Genomic DNA, 23500 nt, shown 5'->3' with positions numbered 1-23500 from the left:
TTTAAAAAGCCGTACACGCTTAAATGATCGCATATATAATATAGTATTAATTCAAAACTTATAAGATTTACTTTGTCACAGTAAAGCCTGGGCTACCATTTGAAACTATCCTAAAAATTTAAGTTACATAAACACCAAACGCGTCCCCGTGAATGATATCTTTATACATTAAAGTATAGTATATATCCAGTTTTTTCATAATATAATTATTTGGTATGCCAAATTCTAAGCAGCTTTAACCGATACGAATTATCAAATACATGTGAACATAAACCGCAGTTATCTTGAAAAGTAAAAACACTCAAAACTCAAATAAAACTGCTTTATAAACCCATCTTCAATATTACAAGACAGCATATATTTGTTTATAGGGTTAAGTGAACACAAACAGGAACTAGTGTTTCAATCAACCCAACATTCAGTTAAAAAAGAATTAACACAACCCTCTGACCCAGTCTGGCTTTTTTTTTTTTAACTTTCTATAACACAACAATATATGTATGCACCTCTGTTAAAGATTCAAAGAAACGATGGATTTTCATATAACAGTAATATACAAGACTACATGAATAATTTAAATAGGACTTGAAAGCTCACACAAATTAGAAAACGTGTTTATCTAAACAAATTAAACTCTTCACAAAATTCCCACACTCCATAAAAGTAAACTCTCCTGAGTTGAGCTCACCACGTTCTGAGTGCTTGGGCAAGCCATCAGACAAACTCAGTGCACACCTAATTCACGTTTTTTTGGAAAAATAACATAATATCAAAATCTAATTCTACAATTATTTAATTTGTTGTAACCAATGGTATCAGGAATATTCACGCTGGGAGAAAGGTATGTGAATGACGCTGGTTATAAAAATATTACCTTTCGTTATGTTAACAAAGACAAGACATGATCACGACATGGTAAAGGCCCTGCACAACTAAAGCCAAAAGGGAAATCACGACATTCATCTAATATGGAACGCCTTATGATCCTAACTGGCAGGATTGAGATACAAGGCTCTCAGACCAACCTCAATCAGCACCTTACTTTTTAAAGTATGAGATTATAAACAAACTTTCTCACCTGCATCAATGGTGGTGCCATTACATCTATCTATCTATATAGATATACATATATATAAAATTTACAAGCTTATCTTCAACTTTACATATACTGTAATTAGAGCTGTACAATTCCATATTAACTTAATGTAAAGTATTTCATCCCGAATCCAACTAATGTCTTGTTCTTTGCGTGTACAAACACGAAAGAGCCAATCCAACAAAAACAGCCCAAACAACAGTTGCTAACAATTTCTTTTTGACAGGCTTGCAATGTAAAAATGTAAACACACCTAAAGTTAATAACTTCCAAAAATGGGTTAAAATATATATATATATATATATTTCTATTTTATGTACACAACATGTCAAGGTGTAACTTCTCGATTTTTCTTGCTCGACAGTACAAGCAACACACACACACACACAAAAAAGATTTTAAATACTCAAATATTAGTTCTTAATAACAAAAACACAGCAGACAGCTAAAAAACAGACAAACAATATCTATATAACAAAATTAGTTTACACAAAAGCAACTTTTTTAGTTTATAGTTGTTTCCACGTACTTACGATATTGTAATCTTGTAAAAGTAATCGTTTCCAAATTGAAGTGGAAACTTATATTTCTTTACATTAAAGTAATCATGTTTTTTTGTTTTTTTTTCAAATAATGGAAAAAATCCAAGCAGAAATTAAAAAAAAAGCTTTAACAGGCAGATGAATTCAACTGGCATAATAACTTTGTACTAGGTGAACTTAGATTAGTTAACTAAACTTATTAACTATAGAAAAGTCAACAAAAATTTATAAAACCCTGAGGTAGCAGCAAAGACAGTGTTTTCTAATCATATTTCAGCAGCTATTCATCACATATTCTATGTGTAAGTGATGTGAAGTTGTTACAGAATAGACTACATTCTATCGTTTTAACATACTCAAACAATCCACATCACTTTCTTAAAACTCCAGTGATTTAATCCTTAAAACAAACGTAATACACTTCCTTATTTAAACATCATTAAAGTATATGTCGATTTTAGTCTTTTGAGAGTTGAAGCCCCTAGAACAAAAAATCAGAACTTTTTATCATAGTAACTGTCTACACTTCTCTATGATGATAAAGAAAATTATTCACTACCTTGTTAAACCTATTTTGTCATTAAATATTTTGAGTTACCTTGGTCACATTATGTACCACAATGTTATTATAACCCCCAAAAAACTATACACAATATTAATAATTTATAATTCCTATATTTCAAATACAAATCTTGCAACTTTCATATAATTATTTTGTCGACAACACACACTTTGTTTTGACAATGAAGTCAACTGCACTTAACTATCTGTCGTAAAGTCTTTTTTTTTCTTTCAGTTTATGACTGAATGCATTGTCATATAGGAGTCTTTAAACAGAACAGTTTCATTGAGCAAGCCAGTAAAATTTAAATATGTTGTCCAGTGTGACATGGAAGACAAAAAATGGAGTATTTTCAGCTAAAAATAACTTACAGAAATCTTTCTAGTTAATACACTGATTATCAACATAAATAACAAATATAGCTTATCTATCTATATATATATATATATATATATATACTGGAGGTGGAATATGGGGGACAAAGTTCAGTCAATTCCTACAACCTGAAATCATGAAGGTCCAACAAATTTACTGAAGTTAATGTACTGATACATTTATATATATAAAAGTTTCTATGATGGATCCTAACAATCTTCTAGAAAATATATTTTCCATTAAAAATTATTAAAGAAATTGAGATTATTTGACACTGTGTTGTTCAAAAGTTAAAAATGTACAATCCATTGGAATACAATGCATTTCAAGCTTCAGTAATAATAATAAAAAAATATTACTTAATCAGTGAGAACTATTCCAGATGGTTTAATGAAGTTTAAGTCTTACGATACAAGAGCAAAGTACCTTTTTTGAAAAGAAAACAAAATGGGAAAAACTGCCCAATTCAAGATTATGTAGTTGTTATTTCAACTATAAGCAGTTTATATTAAGAAAGTAATTTTAAAGAATGGGACATGAATACAAAAGATTATAACACAAAATATTCATTTCCTTAAACCTCTGATGTGACATGAATTATAATGAAGTCCAATAACACAAAATTTCCATTCTGCTACAATAACAGGTATATTGATTAAAAGCAAATATAAACAATATTATCAAATACCACATGAATGTCAACATTTTTAGCACAATGTGTGCAGTTAAATGGGTCAAGATTAACCTATGGTCTAGGTTTGGAAAAACATAACTGGTTCAGATCTTCATGTCTGAAATATATTTTTATGGAATGTGATGATAAACAGAACATCAGTAAAAGTGTATTCATTATGTATAGAGACAACAATTAAAAGATGGAACTTAGAAATATATTTGCAAGGCAAAGGACAAATAATAAAAAAGAATAAAATTTTGTTACAAAGTTGGTCTGTTTAATCATTCTCAGGGGCCACACTCTCAGTCAGTGTTGGGTAACTTATATATACACACACATGCATACAAGAGCACAAGAAAATATCGGTTATACACATTCGTCTCATATACAAATCACGAGTATACATATACTTGACTAAAAAGAGACAGCACTCGCCACTTTCTTGTGCATTGTAGTTTTAGTAAAGCTTGTAAACAAAGCATTTCCATATATCATCAGTGTTACCAGAATATAACAATTAAATCAAATAAAAATTAGCATCTTAAAAACAAAAGAGAATATTAAAATTATTATGCAAGTTGTATATAGAATCCTGAAAAAATAAACAACGAGAAACCATTGCTTTAGTTTAAGGTTACTAAACTTGGATATGAAGTGTTCCCATCTAAAGTTACTAAATCTTTAAAAAAAAAAAGTAATAGTACTTGAAAGACCAAAATGTTTAATGAAAACTAATTCTATTATTTTAACACAGAAAACAGAGGTTGCAATTGGTCTACTAATTAGATTTAACAGAGATTAATCAAGTTTTAACAATAAAATGTAATTTTTAAGGGTAAAGTAGTAACTCCAGAGCATCAGAGATAAAACGAGTTTATCTCCCCGTGTAGTAAACACTGATGTATAAATTTTATCACTCCTCAGAGCCAATCACTTATGGTCTTATTTTCACAAGAGTACGAAACAAACATGCAAATTTCTCGTCAGAGAGAGAGAGAAGCATGCACATTATTTTTGTAATTCAGCCAGATAATCATTTAGTCATCTCACAAGCATTCTTATACAGCTAATAACAAGTTCTACACACAGATTATTTACAGAAGAGTGAAGCACATACAAATTCAAGTTTGTTTGTTTGTGTCTGCACCAGGTTTTAATTTTAAACATTTGTTTAAAGGATTTGAGTAGTGAATTAAAGAATGTACTGTTTGTAAAGATGTCACCTATAATTCTAGAACATATGAAACCAAGACATCAATTGACTAAGGAGGTTCTGCTGAGAGCAACTGTTGTAATAAACTTTTCTTTTGTTCTGGTGGTCTAGGTTCTTCAACCTAAATAGAATAAAATTTTTGTTAGTGTTAATACCTGGAAATATTCTCACAATATTCTAATAATTAGTTATTATTACAATACTCATTGCAAAAATATTACAAAAATTAAACACACATATGATTGTAGAATATTAAATATCACTGTTAAGAAACTTGTGAGATATGTACACTGAAGAAGAAACTTGTGTGATATGTACACTGAAGACTTAGTATGAAGTTAGAGTTTAAACGATTTGGAGTTTCAATTAATATTCTAATTTTTTACCTCTTTTTTTTTTTAAGTTTCAACTACAACTATATATACATACATTTGAAAAACTACAAACAAATTGTAATAATGCAATCACAACATGCTTGATATACAGAATTATATTACAAAATATATTAGTTTGAAAGTTAATAACAGCATATACCTAATTATTAGAAAAACATAATGAACATTCAGAAAAACAAAATACTGTCGAGTAGCCTGACAACACATTCATATACACATACACACACACGTATATGTAAGTACTTTTTTTACAGTTAAACATTAGTATAGGAAAGTCTTATTACAGTTACAACTGAGATAAAAATGTTAAAACAAATTCAAAACTCATTTATATTTTATTATAGGTTATATATTCACAGAAAAAAAGTTTAAATACAACAGAAACCTAAATGACAGCCCATCAGTTTCTAGTTTGAGTTATTTTTGAATAGGAATTGTTGCCTAACAAAGTGTTGCATTACAGAAATATATGTAAAAATATCTCTTTCACTTTTATTTTGTGATCATTCTGTTTATAGCCTAGAAGAGTTATATTTAAGCTGGTATACAGATGGCCACAAAAAAGAAACCATCACACTGTAAAATAATGTTCAAGCTATTTCTACTAATGAATCCTGTTCATTATTTGAAATGTTTGAAATTTATCACCAGATAAATGTTTTCTTAATTAGTGACTTCAAAAAACATACAGTTGTGGGTGTTGCTCCTCATATTTGAAATATATATATAAAAACTAAGCACCATGTTAAGCACTCATCAGAAATAAGATGTGAATAAAAGAACCAGATTTTTGTTATGAAACATTTACAGTTAGCCATTAGCAATTGTTGAATTTAATTCATATAAAGCATATATTTTCTTCACTTATTTCAGATGATACTCCAAACAAACTATTTTTAACTATATTCATATTTATTGTGAATAAAGAAAATGCACTTCTCCTATAATCTTTTCACCTTTTATCAGCATACTTATAGTGAGTGATATAGTTTTTGAAGTCAATAATGTATGTAGTTTAAGTTACAAACAAAACACCAACAAAAATAATAAAAAAAAGACATAGCAAATTTTTATATAAATTATTTTAATTCATCACTAAGATAAATCATGTTAATCCAGAGTTTATTTCCAAACCATAAAGGGATTGGATATGTCACATGTTTGATACACATACTTCATATCTTTTAGCTCTCTCACCATGGCTTTGGTCCCAAAAATCAACCTCATAACCATTTTGTACTTGTTATAGCTTCCATGCTATAATCTTTAAATTAGTAAGTGGAACTTTATAATTTCATATTATCAGTAAAAATTACAAAGCCTTTATACACAATATATCAGTCGTTTTTCTTAGTTAGTTTAAAACTTCTTAAGTAATGTTTTCTAATGCCTTTTTTCTTTTCAAATGTTGACTATCCAACACTAATTTTGATTTTAAGATTAAAATACTTTTACACATCAGGGAGAGTTTCATATTTCACATGCAAAATCTTTATACACTTCACATAATTATCAGAAACTAGAAAAAAATCTTTATATTTTATCTGTTAGTTTCACTATTGTATCTTTGTATGGGTTGGGTTGATTTGACCAACCTCGTAACCATTATAAAAATTAAGAAATAAACATAAATTATGTTTGTTTCATTCCAGAATTACTACAAATTTTACAGCAAAAAACACAAACGTTTAGTCTAGTTAACTCCCACCTCATAACATTATACATTTATATATATAAAATTAATTTTTATTATATAGACCTTTCAGTCATGCCTGACTAACATTACAGAGGTTGCAATGATGTGGTGCACATGCACTCATGTTATCATACCCATGAATATAAAACTGGCTGTTACAGAGTGACCTGTTTTGGCTATATTCTAATGGACCAATATTGTGTAAAATACAGTCACATTTCAGTCATGAAACATAAGTATATACGTTATTATTATTTACAAATAAGTTCTTAAATTTCAATTATTTTTTCTAGTTGAAAACTTTTCACCTTGTTTACTGTTTGCTGTAGGTTTCTATGCGTTATCAAATTTTGCATGTGGAGGATGTAAAACAAATCTTTTTATAGGCTTTATATATGCATTTCAAAATAACAAAAAAACATAAATTGCTATATCATTACAACAGAATTCCATTATAATTTATCAAGCTTAGTAACTAAGCTGTATTTGGATCTAAAAAAAATATGAAATTTTGATCTCACTAATGTCTTACCTTACTGCTTGGAATCTAGCAAGAAAAGAAAGTTTGCCATGCAAATACTTCGAAGAGACTGAGAAAATCACTAGGAGGTTATTATGAGCTTTTAACTGGTTATACACATCACTGAGTGAAGTAACTATACAAAAGCAGATATTTTCGAAAATTCAAGAGATGGGCTTTGCCACTTTGATTGATTCAATAAATATATTTATATCTTAGAAAAGGGAAAAGATAAAAGAATCTTATTTTACATTCTAACTTGTTAATATTGGTAATTTGAGTATCTAATTTGAAAGAAACTATAGACTTTGTACTTTGATATCACAAACTTTCCATTCAACATTCCACCTGACACGCAGAAATCAATATTTAGGATTTTGTTTTTAAATATTTACATTAGAGTTAAGAAATTAACTAATACCCAAGTTATAATCTACAATCTAATATCAAATCTACTGACATACATTCATAAAATAGTAGTTTAATAAAACTGTGACTGCTAGTCAACAAAGATGATGACATGGCCTTTCACTCATGCAGACAGAGTTAAGTTAGCATCGTCTGTGTATCTGTAACCCAGTGATAACGAAGAAGTCAAATTTATTTCATTATGTCATTCAATTATTCTTATTTGAATTTCAGTTATAATAAAGGTTTTTTTTTTATTACAGAAGTCCATTTAATGAACATGAATACAGAAAATGTTTTAACATCAAACTAGTGTTTTGGGTAAACAATTTCATGAAGAAAGTGTGTCTGAATACTAAAGTCTATTACTTTAGATGAAAGTAACATGGCTCTACTCCTTTACCATTCATTCTAACTGGAACTACCAATGAGGTTCTAGTGGTCATTGACTACTAGAAAACGGATCTTTTGATATCACGCATGCTGAACTTGGATTACCAGTAGTTATGACTTTTAAAGAGATATGAAGCCATTAAAAAAAAACAACAACTCACATTACTATTATGTAAGATACCAATTCTTTTATCCATATCTATGAATATAATGATAAAAACATCATAGGTTTAATAAGAAACTTTTATAGAAACTTTTGATCTTTTAAAGTTCAAATTATACAATTACTGAATGACCTGAGTTTAACTACCCATAAATAAAACTTGAGAACTTACCCTAGGACTATTTCTTTCTACTGTCATCATTTGCATCGTGGTGTCTTGGTTGCCACTTATGCTAAGTAGTGACTGTGAGAACAATCCAGGCATGCCTTGTTGCCCATTGCTGCTTTCTCCTGGAACAATGCACAAGGTGTTAAAAAAGACCATGGGGATAAAGGAGAAATTGATTCACAGACTCTTATCTATACATTTCATATTTAAGTAAATTCTAAACTGTTCTGAAATACAGTCCTCAGGTTTACATTGTTAAAGTCAACAAAAAGTGGACTAATAAAAACAACTCTTTATACCATAAAAAAAGATGTTTCCTTCAGAGAGATTCAAGAAGAATGAATCAGATAAATTTAACATAACAAAAGTGTTAAATACCACATCTTTAATATAATTTTATACTTTCAGAATATTCTCTTCTTTCTTAAATATAAAACTGATAAAACAATATGAAGTTTAACAAAGAATTTGTTTCTTTTTATGGTAATATCATGTTTCACTATAAGTAAAATGACCAGAAAATTAACAAAATTTCCACTGGATTAAAGAAAGAAATTCTTTTTCTTTTAGAAACAAGTTATCCAAATTGTTTGTAGTTTCTGAAACAATAGTGCTTTGTTTTCCGAGTAATATATTAATAAAAAACAGATTAGCCAACTATGTTACATAAAATGATCAGTTTCTGTCCTTGGTAGATGTAACTTACTTTTGCAGTTCTTTTAGTTTATGTTAAGGATAACTTATCCGTTGGTCATATTTTTAACTCTTTCACCCGAAAATATAACAGCATTTATTACTGGAAAATATGGCTCTGCAATCATTTCATTAGAATATTGAAACAAAATTACACGGAATTTCTTCACTCTTGTTACTGATTAATTAATTGACATAGGTATGCAATGTAGTGAAATACAAATACAGCCTTAAAAAGTGTATGGTTCGAACACTTCTGCACAAATATTTGTTTCCCCCCCTCCCATTATTGATTCAGTATTTTCCATAAAATAAATGCCCATATATGCAATGTACACAGAACATATCTACAGTGTGAAACAAATAAGCATATCTCTACTAATTTGAATAAGTCAAAAGACAAACTGAAATGCATAGAAAATAACAAAAATATGAAACCAAGATGTTCCATTTAATATAATTCTCATAATGTTCAAGTATAATACTTACTTTTTTTTGTTTAATTAAACACTTAAACGTTCATATATTCAAATACTGAAGGCAAAAGAAACAGGGAAACAAAAACATGTTTATGAAATTTCATAAATCAGAAACCTTACCAAGCTCCAAAGACAATCCCAAAGCATCTAAGTCAGAAGAGCTGAATGTCTGGCCTCCTGGTTCTTGGTTTGTTCCAGTGATGGAATACTGAAGTTGTTGTTGATTCTGTAAACCAAAAATATATGAAAAATGTTCATGCTAAATATGATAACACACATATACCTCACACATATATGAAATTTGTCTTTCCTAAACATAATATTTACTGTACAAAGCATGCTACTTGTTGGATAAAACATAAAAATAACAATTTAAAAGGATTTCTCCAAAATGAAAAACAAACAGCAACAAACCTTTAATTATTAAGGATCCTATGATATAACTGCTCTTTAATGCCATTACTTCAAAACCAGAAAAATATGTAATAATTACTTACTATATGTTACAAAAAAGGAAATTTTACTCAGTGTTACACAATATTAGTATACATATTAGTTAAATTAAGGCAAGTTTTGACTGATGTAGACAGTGTCTATGGGGAAAACAGTCAAGTTAAAATAAAAACAAAATGACATCTACAGTTACAAACAGAGAAAGCACTTGTACACCATTTCCCACTTTAGACAGGAACTGTAAATGTTTGAATTTAGAAGAGGATACAAATCCTGTTTTCTCTTACCACTCCTTGCTGCTGCTGTTGAGTTCTTGCTCCAACTTTAGCTCTTAGTTCCTGACGTACAAACTCTGATGTCATTCCTCCAGATGCAACACGACTCCGACTGCAAGGGAAGGAGAAAAAAAAAGGTTGTGTGGCTAAGTAATCACAATAAATTAAAGAAAAAAACTGTAATAAACCAATTATCACATTCAAATCATATAAGAATTTGTATATATTTACATTGCATATAAATCTCAGGCCTAACACTTGTAGTGTAAAATTATGGTAACAAATACAATAGCAAAACTTACCACTCTCCTGCTGCAGTGTTATAAAGTTGGAGGCCTTGTTGGTCAAAATAATTAGAGCTATCACCTGCTAAGCTATAGCTGGATGGTGAACTTGTTGTAACTAAAGTGTTAGTAGCACTAACTGAGCTAGGAATTGGGGTTCCAGGTAATGAATGACTGCTATAACTTGGAGAAGCTTGTGGCTGAGGTGAGAGAAGAGATTCTCCACCAACAAATCCCCCACCTTGAGGCGTACAAGTAGAGTTAACCCGTCCTGAAAATATATTATATTATTTTCAGGAATTATATATCTTTAACTGATGACTAGCCACTAAGAAAGCTTAGCACTGCACAAATACAATAAATATAGTGCAAGAGATTATTTCAATTCTGAAAAATAAAATATTTTTCTTTTTCTTTTTGAGTAGCAATTGCTCAAATTATTTCATTTCATAAATCACTTGAGTCTCAGGTTACATTTAAACCTGCTACATCCTGTGTTATTTCTTCAATTCACCACAAAAGACACATTTCAAAAAGTTAACGAGAATTTTCATTTATTTTTTAAACATTTTTTTTTGTCTTTTCTAGGACAATCTTGGTGTAAAGACAGATAATTAATTTGAATGATACTTAATCATTTAGTTAACTAAATTATCAATTGGTTTTACAATTACTTCTGTGACTATCCAAAATTCTATTACTGACATGCATGAGAAGGAATACTTTCCTGTCTCAAGTCTAAAAAAACAAGTAAACATATGTGGATAGGAATAAAAACAATTACCTACTGCTTAAAAAATTTGACATGATAAAAATCAATTCTAAATGTTCATAATGACAAATGCAGATCAAGTTTGAGAATTTTACAGATACACACAAAAAAGCACAATGCATTTTCACAGTATGTCACAATGTTTTTATGTGCTTACAGCAAGCCATTTATATAAGTATGTTTGTGAAATTTAATTTCAATATAAAATATTACAAAAAATTGTGATACTTTTAATGGCTTTTAAGATATGAAACTGTTAATTCATTATCCATTATTTGTTTGCATATTTTTTTATTTCTGAGTATTAATATGGTTCTCAGTAATTACCTTAAAGCAAAGCAACCAACATTATTTATGAATACAAAGATTAAGCCAAAATAAGTTTATTTAAAAGAAAAAATTACTTTATAAATGATATTTCAAACATAACACATTGCAGAAAACAAATAATAATTGAGATAATTAATACCTAAGCTATGACATGGAAAATCATGTTTATAATATCATTTCAACTGTTTCCCCTTTCCCAAACTACTTTATGCAAATTATGCATTTGTATTTTTTTTTTTTTTCAACTGAAATGCATAATAATGATAATGTGAGCTTAAGCTTATAAATGAACATTTGGCAGAGTGGCTTTACATCTTTACAATTTCTAACACTTCATTTCATCAGAAAGTATGACCACCACAAACAGTTACAGCAGCCTGGTATCATTATTTCATGTTTAAAATCAGCATGATAAAAACCAACTGGTTACAATCGTGTATGCCTGAATTTTAACTTCTAGTTCATAAGAGATATATCAACGACACATTTACTGTATAAAAGTTTTAAAAGTACTTAAATCCAAAGCACAGGAATATCAAGTTCACAGTTGAACAAAAAAGAATCTAAGCTGATTTTATTAGATATAAGAATTTATCAACCAGAACAACAGACTCAAAACTAAGCACTACCACAAACCAACAGTTTCTGGCCTATACTGACACTTTAGCATATTTATACCTGACTGTTACAAAACTAATTTAATAAGTATTTTACTTCATAGAGCATATAAAAACTTAATAATTCTTATGGCTATTTTTATTATCACTATTAAGAAATATGTGATTAAAAATGCCTTCCCTGTAACATTCCATCAACAAAAGTATTTCTGAATATATCAATATGGTTTACAACCACAAAATTCTTTGCCTCAACATTCCTAAACTTCCTCTCACCTTGGTGTTACCTTTCACTGGTTTCCACAACACTAAACTAAAACCAAAAACATTCTACAACCAACAATCTTTGTTAACACAAACATGACCAAAGAAGACTGAAACATTGTTCTTTACTTTATTTCAATTCTATACAATTCTATAATCAACTTATTCTCAAGTCAGCCTAAGAGTAAGCTTCAAACAGAACAAATAGATACACAATTTTTTCCTGTTTAACCTGGTCAGTGCCGTAGACGAGATAACTCGTCCAAGCTGATCAGTAACACAGTGCCACGGACGAGTTAATTCGTTCTCAATAATACTCAACTTCAACGCTAGATGTCAGCACAATAATGCATTTGACCTACTTACATATTGTTTCATTTTCGATCCAAAATGGCTTCATGAAAAAGGTTACAAAATGAAGAAGCATTAGCGTTGTATTTTGAACTTGGTTCGGAGTTGCCATAGCAGCTGAAATACTTGGCAGTCAACAGGTTAAAGACAAAATGCATCCTTCAAAAAAAAATCACTGACAGTATACAAATATTTGTGTCCTTGCTACAGGCAAGGCCATATTGAGTTAACGACTCTAACCTTAGCTACCAGAATCAAGGAGCACGTGCATAATAACTCTGGACTTTACAACCCCCTAATCAAAGACTGTAGTGAAAAACTAAACAGTGAATACTTCAGAATAATAAATCCAGTGAAAGGTGAATGGATGCTAAGAAAAAAGGAAGCACTTCTAATTCATGACCTACAACCTAAACTGAACAATCAATTAGCCACATTGCTATGATCAACTCATCATGCCTGAGATGGGCAAAAAAGTGAAAACTTCATCCCACAAACAAGTGTCAACATCTACTGAAAGGGAGTTGGCAGGTCCACAAGCATTCTTGGCCATTCTCCTGAGAGAATTTTTTTTCCTATGGTATCCAATGTTTAAAGGCATTTCATGAAATGAGGCAACTTTCCATGAGTATCCTACACTAGTCAAACAAATTGGAACTTAAATGACAACACAAGTCACTCCATTCAGGTTTTTTTTAAAGAAATGTGCAAACTAGTTTAGCACAATGGAAGTAGGCTTAGCATACATTAGGCTGAAATCAGGGCCAAGTGCACCAGTATGTGGTAACATAAAGATCTGTAGTGAGTGGTCTTGTGTTGCATTATAAAGAATATAGAAGTTAGTGCATAAACCAATACTTGCTAATCTTGTCAACCACCACATGTGTTAATAAAATTGTATGAAATGGAATTGAATCTGGTTAAATAATCTTTCCAAATGAGTATAAATCTATTATACATAAATTACTAAGTAATTATAGAAATGCCAAAAATATTTGAAAATTTTATGTATCTGACAAGTGAACTTCAACATAAAAATTATAATCAGATGTCTTCTTTCATATCATTGGTAAATGGGATGTGTGTAAAATTCACACCTCTCATGAGTTTACATAAAAGTTGATATTTTGATAAATCTTAATCTTAGAAAGACACACATACAATCATCCATGAAATAAGCATTTCATTAAAAGTTCATTATATTCTCAAGCAGTTTGTGTGTGTATACAGATACACACAGTTTGTGTGGTTTGTTCTGGTCACAGAATTTTAGTATCTGTATAAAATGTGAAAAAAAAAATCAATGTTATACTTTTTTAAAATTTGTTTTCCTAAACGAATGTTTAATTTTGTTGAAGATTCATTGCCTTGTCATTCACAAAGACGTGAAATTAAATGTTCATAGTATTGTACATTCAGGTTTATTTAAACTGTGTTTTAAATACCATCAAATTATATGAGATAAAAATAAACAATTCAAACACTAAAGCAACAGTTCTGGACAATTCAAAGGTTGTATCAATGGTAGTTTAATCTTCTATACCTGTTTTCCTCAATTTGTACTCAAAAGAACAGTTCCAAGAAATTTTAGGTTGTTAAACCAAGTTAGAAATCCAGTGAACTTTTGATTTTAAACAGTGATTTTGTGGAGCATGTAACATTTTTATTATTGGTATTATTTACAGATAATTATGTGAAAATTTACCTGGCATTGAAATGGTTCTTTGAAGTCGTTGTTGTTGTTGGCTTTTTTGATAAACATTTGTGGGAGGCTGAGGAATGTACTGGGTATCTCTCTGAGTAGAAAATGAAGGATTTCGGGTGTTAACACCAGAATTTGGGCTTGGCATTGATCTAATATGAACTTGTCGCTGTTGTTGTCCCATAAACTTGTTTTGTCCTCCATAATTGCTCTGTTGGAACATACAAACATTTAGAATAAACACAAGTAGTAACATAATTTTGACATCAAAAACATCTACACACACCAGAAGGTGCTAAAGATCCAAAATGCATTTAAAACTGTTACATTTATAGGGTCCATAGCCATATCTTTAGAATAATAATTCAGAAAAAATAGCCCCACAAAACAACATTATTACAAAGAACAGCATGAACTAATATCTGTAAGTGGTTAATTGAAACTTTTAACTAAGTATTCCACACACACACACAATCATTTTATAGGCACAACATAAGAGTTGGAATGAAGATAAATAAATCATATCATTAAAGGGCACTAAGGAACCTTTTGGTTCACTTAAGCTGCTCAATCCACTAAATCAAATTACACCCCTCCAAAAAACAGAAAGAAAAAAAGTTCTAGGTCTATTCATTAAAAGATGAAGATGATTCTTACCATGACAAGACTTGCATTCGATTCCAATAATCGTACAAATCTCACCATTAGATATGAAAAAAAAAACAACTGATGCACCAACATTTCCTTTAACAATCTTAAAATCCTCAGTCAGATCCCTTCTTCAGAGATCTTAACCTATCTTTCTATAGTCTTTCCATCCTAGTTGGTCTTATCAAACGATTCAATGCTCTTTCTGATTCTTAAGTAAGGTGCCCAAGACTTAATACAAACTACAAATATAGCCTACCTAATTATACTTCTTTAGACTTGTATTTAATATTTCTGTCGATACAAGCTAAAACATTACTTTATGTAAACAAATAATGCAAAAGAAAGAAAAAAAAAAAGTTACAAACTAGTTCGTAAGAAAAGTCTACCCATACATACAGTGACATTATGCAACTAAATTTGGGGAAGAGGGTGATCACAATCAAAATACAAACCAATTTTTTTATTGGTGACGAGTTAATAAGTTACTCTGATTAACTTATTGGTTTCCAATACATAAAAATTTTTTGAACACATTCTATCAAATATTCATACATGGGTTTGTGACTACTGAAACAGCATACAGAAAGAATTTGAGAAGGCATGTACCCACCTGTTATATAATTTGAACTAGAGAGTCATAGCAATTTACAATTTTTCCACCCAATCCCAACTGAATAACTGTAAATACATTAACAACTATGACAAACATTCCAAGCAAATCTTGCCAGTAGATATTTATATATATAATATTTGAGTTAAAGTCCTTACAATTTCAACAAATAGTCTGTTGTTAAAAGTACACTCAAACTAACAAACACATACAGACATACATCAAAAGCATGTCTGCAAATTGTTATACACTTTCAAACGATATGTAAATATTTCTGATTCGATGAGCATTAATTCTGAGCTCCAACCTTTCACTCCCACTGAGGGAGATGAAAAAAAGAGTGTACTGAAACATAGCTGATTAACTTTACTGGAAAGTGGAAGAGTGCTATCCCAATCTAATATAGCAATTAATAATAGTGTATGAACACCAACTGAAAAAGTGTGTGTGTTGGAGGAGGGGAGGCACAAGCCCTATTCTACCCCACATGTTAGCTTTATGTACTAAATGCCATGTTTCAAGGCTAAACTTATACTTCTTAATACATAATACAGTATGGACTCACCAACCATTACTGTTACTTACTGAAACATAATATTATAATGATGGATCCTATCACTTTATGTTCAGGATGATGTACCTTGTAATAGTGGGAAGGTAATTTGTTGTTTTGTAATATTTACATCAAACTCTATATTACACTCATATTCCTTTGTAACTACAATTTTATTATTTTTGAAATGTTAATATATTTTTGTGAACAAGCACTAAATAGATTTACCCCTACGTGTGTTGGTTGGGGTCAAAGTGCATATCATAACCTTTTATAGAGTGCTATTCAACACAGTGTTACATACTGATGTCAAAATTATTAACTATTCACCTGATCCTACCTTGCTGATTTAGTGACAGTTCATAGCAAAGGAGAGAAATTGCAAGATATACTGGAATACAAAATAAAGTAGCATATAAAGATTTCTAAAGGTTATGTAAATACAAACATTTGCAACACATCTAATTTTGTGTGCACAACAGACTTGTACATTTTACTAAAAGCTTGCCATGTGTTTAAGTGTTACCATTTCTTTGACTCTCTGCAACACTGTCACTATAAGATGATCTAAGCAACCTTAATCAGAAGGCCTACAATACTCTAGTATAAAATAGATATTTACATAGAAAATAAGTTCAGAAAAGAAGAGATTTACAATAAGAAGCCCTCTTGATGAACTGTCTTTTTTCAAATAGTTTTATATTATTATTTTAATAAAGTATGAACTAACTAACAATTATAGAAACAGATAAATAAACAATTTTAAATCAAGAAGTGTTATAAACTTTCAGTAACTGATTGTTAAAAGTATAATAAAATATTAATAGCCAACAAGTTTAGGTGAGAAGATTGTAGCAGGGTCTTAATATTTACTTATTAATAAATACCTTTTGAAATGTTAACTATTTAAAAATACACTATTTTGTAAGATTCATACTAACTGACTGAATTCAAGAAATATTTGATTACTACTGTTAGCTTATAGGTTTACAAATTTTAGAAACGAGATAATGTGGTATATCTCATAAAATATACTTATGAAGTATCTTAACAGCACCTGTGATAACTGAGCATTTAACATTGGATTCTGTTGTTGTAGTGACATTGAAGGACTTTGTAAAGGATGTTGAGCCCACTGTGGTTGGCTGGCTCCTGGCTGGGGAGACATTGCTTGGAGATGAGGGGATCTAGGACTTCCTGATGCCTGAGAAGGAGAAGGTACTGATCCACTAGGAGGGTATGTCGGCATTGGGTGTGGGGAAAGTCGTTGCTGGTACGAGTTAGCAGGAGGTGTTGAACTGGGGTATGGTGGTTGAGATATGGGAGAATATGGACCTTGTTGATTACCACGCTGACCAGGTGAGAGTTGAGACTGTACTGACTGGCCAACATGACCTGAGATTTGCCCCATCAGGTCAGCAGTGTAACGAGGTGACAGCTGCTCAGGTATACTGGTTGAACGCTACATTAAAAATTTGTAAAGTGCATCAAAATGTCACTTAATATTAAAAAAACAGTGACAATATTCATTACAACTTCTTTTTTTGTTAATCTTTTTATATAAATAACATCATCTTAGATTGCAACCTTCAATTCTGATTAAAATAAGTTAGTAAAAACAATTGCCCACACATTTTTTTAAGTTACAACTGTATTTGTTATTTATGACAGCTCTTAAAATATAATCATAGGCAACAAAACTGTATAAATTAATGTCTGGAAAAGTACATTTGTTTATAGCTGGGCAATTAACTCAAATATCTATGAGCATCAAAAATTAGTGCCATGTAGAATTATTAATTAGTCAAAATCAGAGTTTCTAATTATTCCACTATAAAAGCAATCAAAATTAGTACATCTGATTGTCACTATTTTTAATTATTCCAATTATCCAAGTCATAAATAGTACCATTATAATTTATTATTATTTTTGTCTGTATTAACAATAGTCTAACAACATATAACACCATTAAGTCATTAACTTATTTGTAAAACCAGGACTCTTCGATTACAAGCATCTCAAACTAGACAGGAAGCACTGAAAAGGAAAAACAAAAGTGATCGTTGCTTCATACCTTTTAAACAATGCCTACCTAGTACAGTAGGTTTTCTTTTATTTATTGATTTCTCAGAATATGTGCTTGCACAGTTTTTTCTAGCTTGTGCTGTTAAATGTTTGTTTGTTATTAAACATAAAGCTATAAAATGAGCTGCCTGTGCTGAGCCCACCATGAATATCTAAACCTGGTTTTTAGCACTGTAAACAAGTTGACTTGCCACTAAGCCATTGTTAAACATATTTATCATTTCGACATGTTTTTCCTAAAATTCAATTTATATCAACAACTTTATGTTAGAAAGTCTATGAAGATATTTGAAAAACATTTGGAAATACTGGTAACTGAAAATTTGTGTGTGTGTGTGTGTGTTACCTTGATTTTACTTCTTATAAAAGTGAATTCCATGTTATGAATCATTATTTTCTCTACAAAGAGATCATCTATTGTCATCACAAACTGATTTACAAATAGTACACACAATTTTTTGTATTCCTTAAAAAAACTGTTTTCATTTAATTATATATTACCTTTCACACACTTTGAAAAAATTATTTACTGGTTTCATCATATGAAATGTAAGGACAACTATTTTAATGAATAATTAGTTTAATTAGCTTTAATAATAGTCTTGTAAAAACTTGTGTACAAAAACTGTTATAATGCTATTAATAATATTTTAGTTTGTTCTACTTCCTACTATGCTGCTTATCGACTATAAAACAATTTACAAATTTAATCTACCTATAAAACAAAATTGTTAACAGAAAAAAAAAGCAAATCAGTTGTTTTTAGAAATGATATATAAACAGGCTACTAAAACAGAGGAAGGTAACACTACCACATATGCAGAGCATACAATAACCATATAATTTGACATAAGTCAAATATACACCAAAACAAGCACATATGTATAGAAAAACTTATAGTCAGAGATGGAAAATATGTTACCATTAAGAATAGCATTATCTCTGAAATAAATATAAAGCTGAAGAAAACCAGTAAAACACACACACATACATAGAGAGACAGAAAGGAATTCAGCTGTCAGTGGATAAAACTTATGATGAGATTAAAGATTGATTTATTTAAGAGTTACACTGCAACTACTGAAAATGATGTCAAATGCATTTAAAAAATTATCTCAAGTGGCTGTTTAAAAAAACAACAAAATAAAATCATAATAAAGAAACAAACGATTCAACTGATCATAGATTCTTCTTCTAAGAAATTTAGAAAAATTATATTAGATGACACTTGCAGGACACTTAAATTTTTGTAAGCAAAATGAAACTTTTAATGAATCTAATGAGGCCATCTGTCAGGTAACGGGAAAAGCAAACATCTCATACGTTTGTGTTAAAGTACTCGTTTCTTTATATAAGTATCAAATAACTTTTCCTATCAATTTATCCTTTTTTTTTTCTTTTTTAAGAAGTTAAAACGAAGACTGGCACTTACTTAGAAAGAATCAGTTTATTTTCTTAAATGAATATTCTGGTTTATCTTTAATCTACCTTTGTTATTATGCTTTGGAATATAACACATTACTAGACCTATAGGAGAAGAAACATATGGTGCTACTCATTAAACAAGTTAAACCTGTTGTATATCAAAACTGACTCGATTACAGTTCTTGCCACATAAGTAGTTTAAATGTTATTCTATGCATTTTGTCTCTCTTGTATAAAACTGGTTAACACCTGTCACTAACCTGCAGTGTTACATTAGGTGCCACTGTGTTGTTTAACAAGTCATTCATATTTTTTGGAAAAGGTGGGATAGAAGAAGGAGTAAGCTGGTCGTTAATAGACTGCTGAGTTTGTAATGTTAGTTGCTGCTGGTGTTGCTGGGCTAGTAACCTCTTCTGCTGTTGTAGAAGGTATTTTTGACGCCTTTCATATAATCGGCTCCTCACCTTCAGTGAAAATAAAAGATACAATGTATAAACAAAGCCAACACATATTCCAAAGTAATATCACTTCTGATTAAACAAACAACTCAAAACATTTCTTAGAATTACAATTATAAAATATAACCTCATACATTTTTTAAAATGAAGACCAGAAACTTTACCTGTGGCGTAAGGCTGACTGGAATGTACCCAGCCCTTGGATACTGGGGCAAACCTGCTCTCTGAACACTACCTACCCCCACCACTTGCTGACCATTAGTTACTACCCCTGAACTGGGTAGCCTAGGTCTTTGACTAACCACTACGACACTACTGTAAGTTGGGGGTTGAGAAGATGACTGCAAGCCAGGAGATGATACAAAGGTTGTCATAGCATTAGGAGAAGCTGCAGTAATTGGTTGAGGATACAGTGTTAAGTTATTGGTTACTTGAGAACCTGATGATGCTGGAGTAGCTCCACTGCCAGGTGCTTCATAACTCATTAACTGCCGCTGTATGGCATTGATTGCCATCTTTGCCTGAAGGTCTTGAGTGGACATTGCTGGTTGAGCAGCAGTAGCACTAGATACAGTTGTTTGATTAAAAACTTCATCAAGCAACTTCACAACCACTGAATCATCAACTGAAGGAGATTCCATTTCCTGCTGCAAGCTCCACACCTGAAAACAAGAAAAAAAAATGTGTGTATATATCAATCAATCAATAAATAAAAACTCAAGCTCGTTTGGGTTGAGAAAATGTTTTGCGTAGAGGAGCAAACAGCGTTTCGACCTTCATCTGAAGATGACTGAAGAAGGTCGAAACGCTGTTCACTTCTCTACGTAAAAAATTTTCTCAACCCAAACAAGCAATTTTTACATATATATTTTTTCTACAAGTGGGTCTTCTCAACATCACTAAAAACTCAAGCTTTCTGAACATATATTATGATTTTCTAAAAGTAGATATGAAACTTGAAGATGTATTTGCATTTCTTCATTTTATGCTCAAATAAATAATAATGAATATATAATTTGAAAATTATTTTCACAGATGCATTAAACAGAGTTAATTAGATATCAGAACTTATTTAATCAATGCCAAAACTTCAATTTTTCTCCAATAAACCTGACTTATAATTAAGGATTTGGATGATTCAACACAGTTGTATACAAATTAAGTTATCTCTACATACTATTTTTCCACGTTATCAAATTAATTCTAGTAATAAACAGTAGCTAGATATGATGAAATATTAAAAACAAACAAGGCCAAAGCAATGCTACCGTTACTGGATTCTCACAAGCAAACTGTACTAATAATATTTTTATTTAATTCTTTCAAGACCAGATGTTATTCATTCCTAAGAACCATGAACAAATTGGAAACATGTCAAAATGACAGAAATATTATATCAAGACACACAGCAAGGTGTCATCAAGGTTAAATTAACTGTGAGGCATATTGTGTATTATTAACAGGAGAGCCAGTTTAGCAATTTTTCTATTTTCAGTAGCTTAGACTGTGGTAATCCAAGCTATCACATTTTCAATGGATGTGCTTCACTGGATTCTTACTTCAAATACCAAATTTCAAGACAATTTACTAAGAAATATATAACATGTAAAACCCCTAATTTCAATTACATTTCTTCATTTTTTTTTATTCTCACTGAAAGTATGGAAACTTTATTTAAGTACTTTTTCTATTAAATAAAGATTTTGATACTTTCAGTGAGAATAAAAAAAATGAAGAAATGTAATTGAAATTAGAGGTTTTAGATGTTATATATTTCTTAGTAAATTGTCTTGAAAGATATTTAAGTTTTAAATTAAAAACAATTTCTTAAGAAGACAGAATAGTTAATTTACTAAACAACTTTCAAAGTCTTGTTAGTTTGCCAGTAACAGATTAAATAAACCTTGTGTGATAATGCTCAATGACATTTCATTGGGTAATCTTGAAGCACGAAAAATGGCACAAGCATCTGAAAAACTCAGGAAAATTAGTTTGTTGCCTTACTAACATTAATGTATTTAAAATTATCAACTGATAGAACCCAAAACAAAATGACTAAGAAATAATTAATTACTTTTTTCCACAATATTACTATTTTTGAGGCCTGTGAAATGATTAGAGAAGAATTTCTTTACAGTTAACTGCTTTGTAAAATGATGTAAACCACATTTTGTTAAGGTAATTTTAAGATCATAAGTCTTTTAATATTTTATAGTGATTATTATTTATAATATTCTGTCCAACAAGTACTCTTGAATGTGCAGTAATTTTCAATTCCATTTCTGATCATGGGTGTTGCACTTATATTACTGGATTCCTGGTACAAGATTTGACTGAGGGGCAAATTTTCCTGTTCAATTTTGCTTCCTGGATAATTAGTTGTTTTTCTTTCTCTCTCTCTTTTCTTTGACTCATTTGTTTTATTGCTCAAAAAATAATCTGGATATATATCTATGTAACCACTGAAAATTCTGAACATGTATAAGTGTCTAAAAATTACACATATCAACATACTTCACAAACCCTCAGATACACACAGAGTAACAGCTGTACTTAACATATTATATTTGTCTATAGTAGGAACCCAGAATAGTCTGCCAGTTTTAAAAAGCATATACATGACAGAATAAATATCACAAAAAACTTTCAATTGTTCTGTATATAACAAACACCATTTCAGTTTGTGACACCTTAACGTATCTCATGATTTCTTTTAATTCACGTGTGGGATATTCTGTACTGTAAAATTCTAACAATTAAATATTACAAACCATAAAAATACATATATAATGAACTTCATACAAAAGATGTTACACACCTTTCCTGACAAAACAGTGCTAATGACACTGTACTGTATTCACCATTAAATAATCTACTGTTCTAGATTTTTTTGTGGAACAGAGAATAGTCAAAAAGATTGTTTTAGTATTTTGCCCCTTGGACAAAATGGAGAGAAATAACAGATTAAGAAATATGTCTTATGTTCTTTATTTTTCAGCTGCACTGAAAAGCTTTTGGCAAAAGTATTTTTAATACCAAATCCACTAACCTTGTAAGAAATTCTAAAATCCGATAAAGTTAAAACTTCTAAATATGAAAAATAAAGTAACTTAGTCCTCAAAACATGCATCTAAATACACTACATATAATTAGTTTAAATTGTATTCTTTCCTAATGTTTATACAGTTTTGTATTACTGTAATTACAGACTTTAATCCCAATCTGTTATTAAACAGGAACACTACTGTTTAATTTACACATCACAAATCAATATAATACATATTCCATC

The 23500-nt window shown here is 30.1% G+C and overlaps 1 protein-coding gene across 10 annotated transcripts in view; it reads right to left on the bottom strand.

The window, feature by feature from the left end:
• Positions 1-311: 311 nt before the first annotated feature.
• Positions 312-23500, bottom strand: part of LOC143246559 (uncharacterized) — a 206981-nt gene continuing 183792 nt past the window's right edge. For all 10 annotated transcript variants that reach the window (XM_076493465.1, XM_076493464.1, XM_076493466.1 and 7 more), the window contains 9 exons: positions 20376-20873; positions 20014-20217; positions 17300-17704; positions 14432-14639; positions 10411-10663; positions 10121-10220; positions 9501-9606; positions 8212-8330; positions 312-4585 (listed from right to left, as the gene is read on the bottom strand). In XM_076493465.1, the coding sequence (XP_076349580.1) occupies positions 4514-4585; positions 8212-8330; positions 9501-9606; positions 10121-10220; positions 10411-10663; positions 14432-14639; positions 17300-17704; positions 20014-20217; positions 20376-20873 (1965 nt within the window). In that variant the 3' untranslated portion in view covers positions 312-4513. The remainder of the gene's footprint in view (positions 4586-8211; positions 8331-9500; positions 9607-10120; positions 10221-10410; positions 10664-14431; positions 14640-17299; positions 17705-20013; positions 20218-20375; positions 20874-23500) is intronic.

Source organism: Tachypleus tridentatus, chromosome 3 (assembly GCF_004210375.1).
Source record: "Tachypleus tridentatus isolate NWPU-2018 chromosome 3, ASM421037v1, whole genome shotgun sequence".
Classification (NCBI taxonomy): Eukaryota; Metazoa; Arthropoda; class Merostomata; order Xiphosura; family Limulidae; genus Tachypleus; species Tachypleus tridentatus.
Note: the sequence above shows the minus strand (reverse complement) of the source record. Positions and strands in the feature narration are given on the sequence as shown.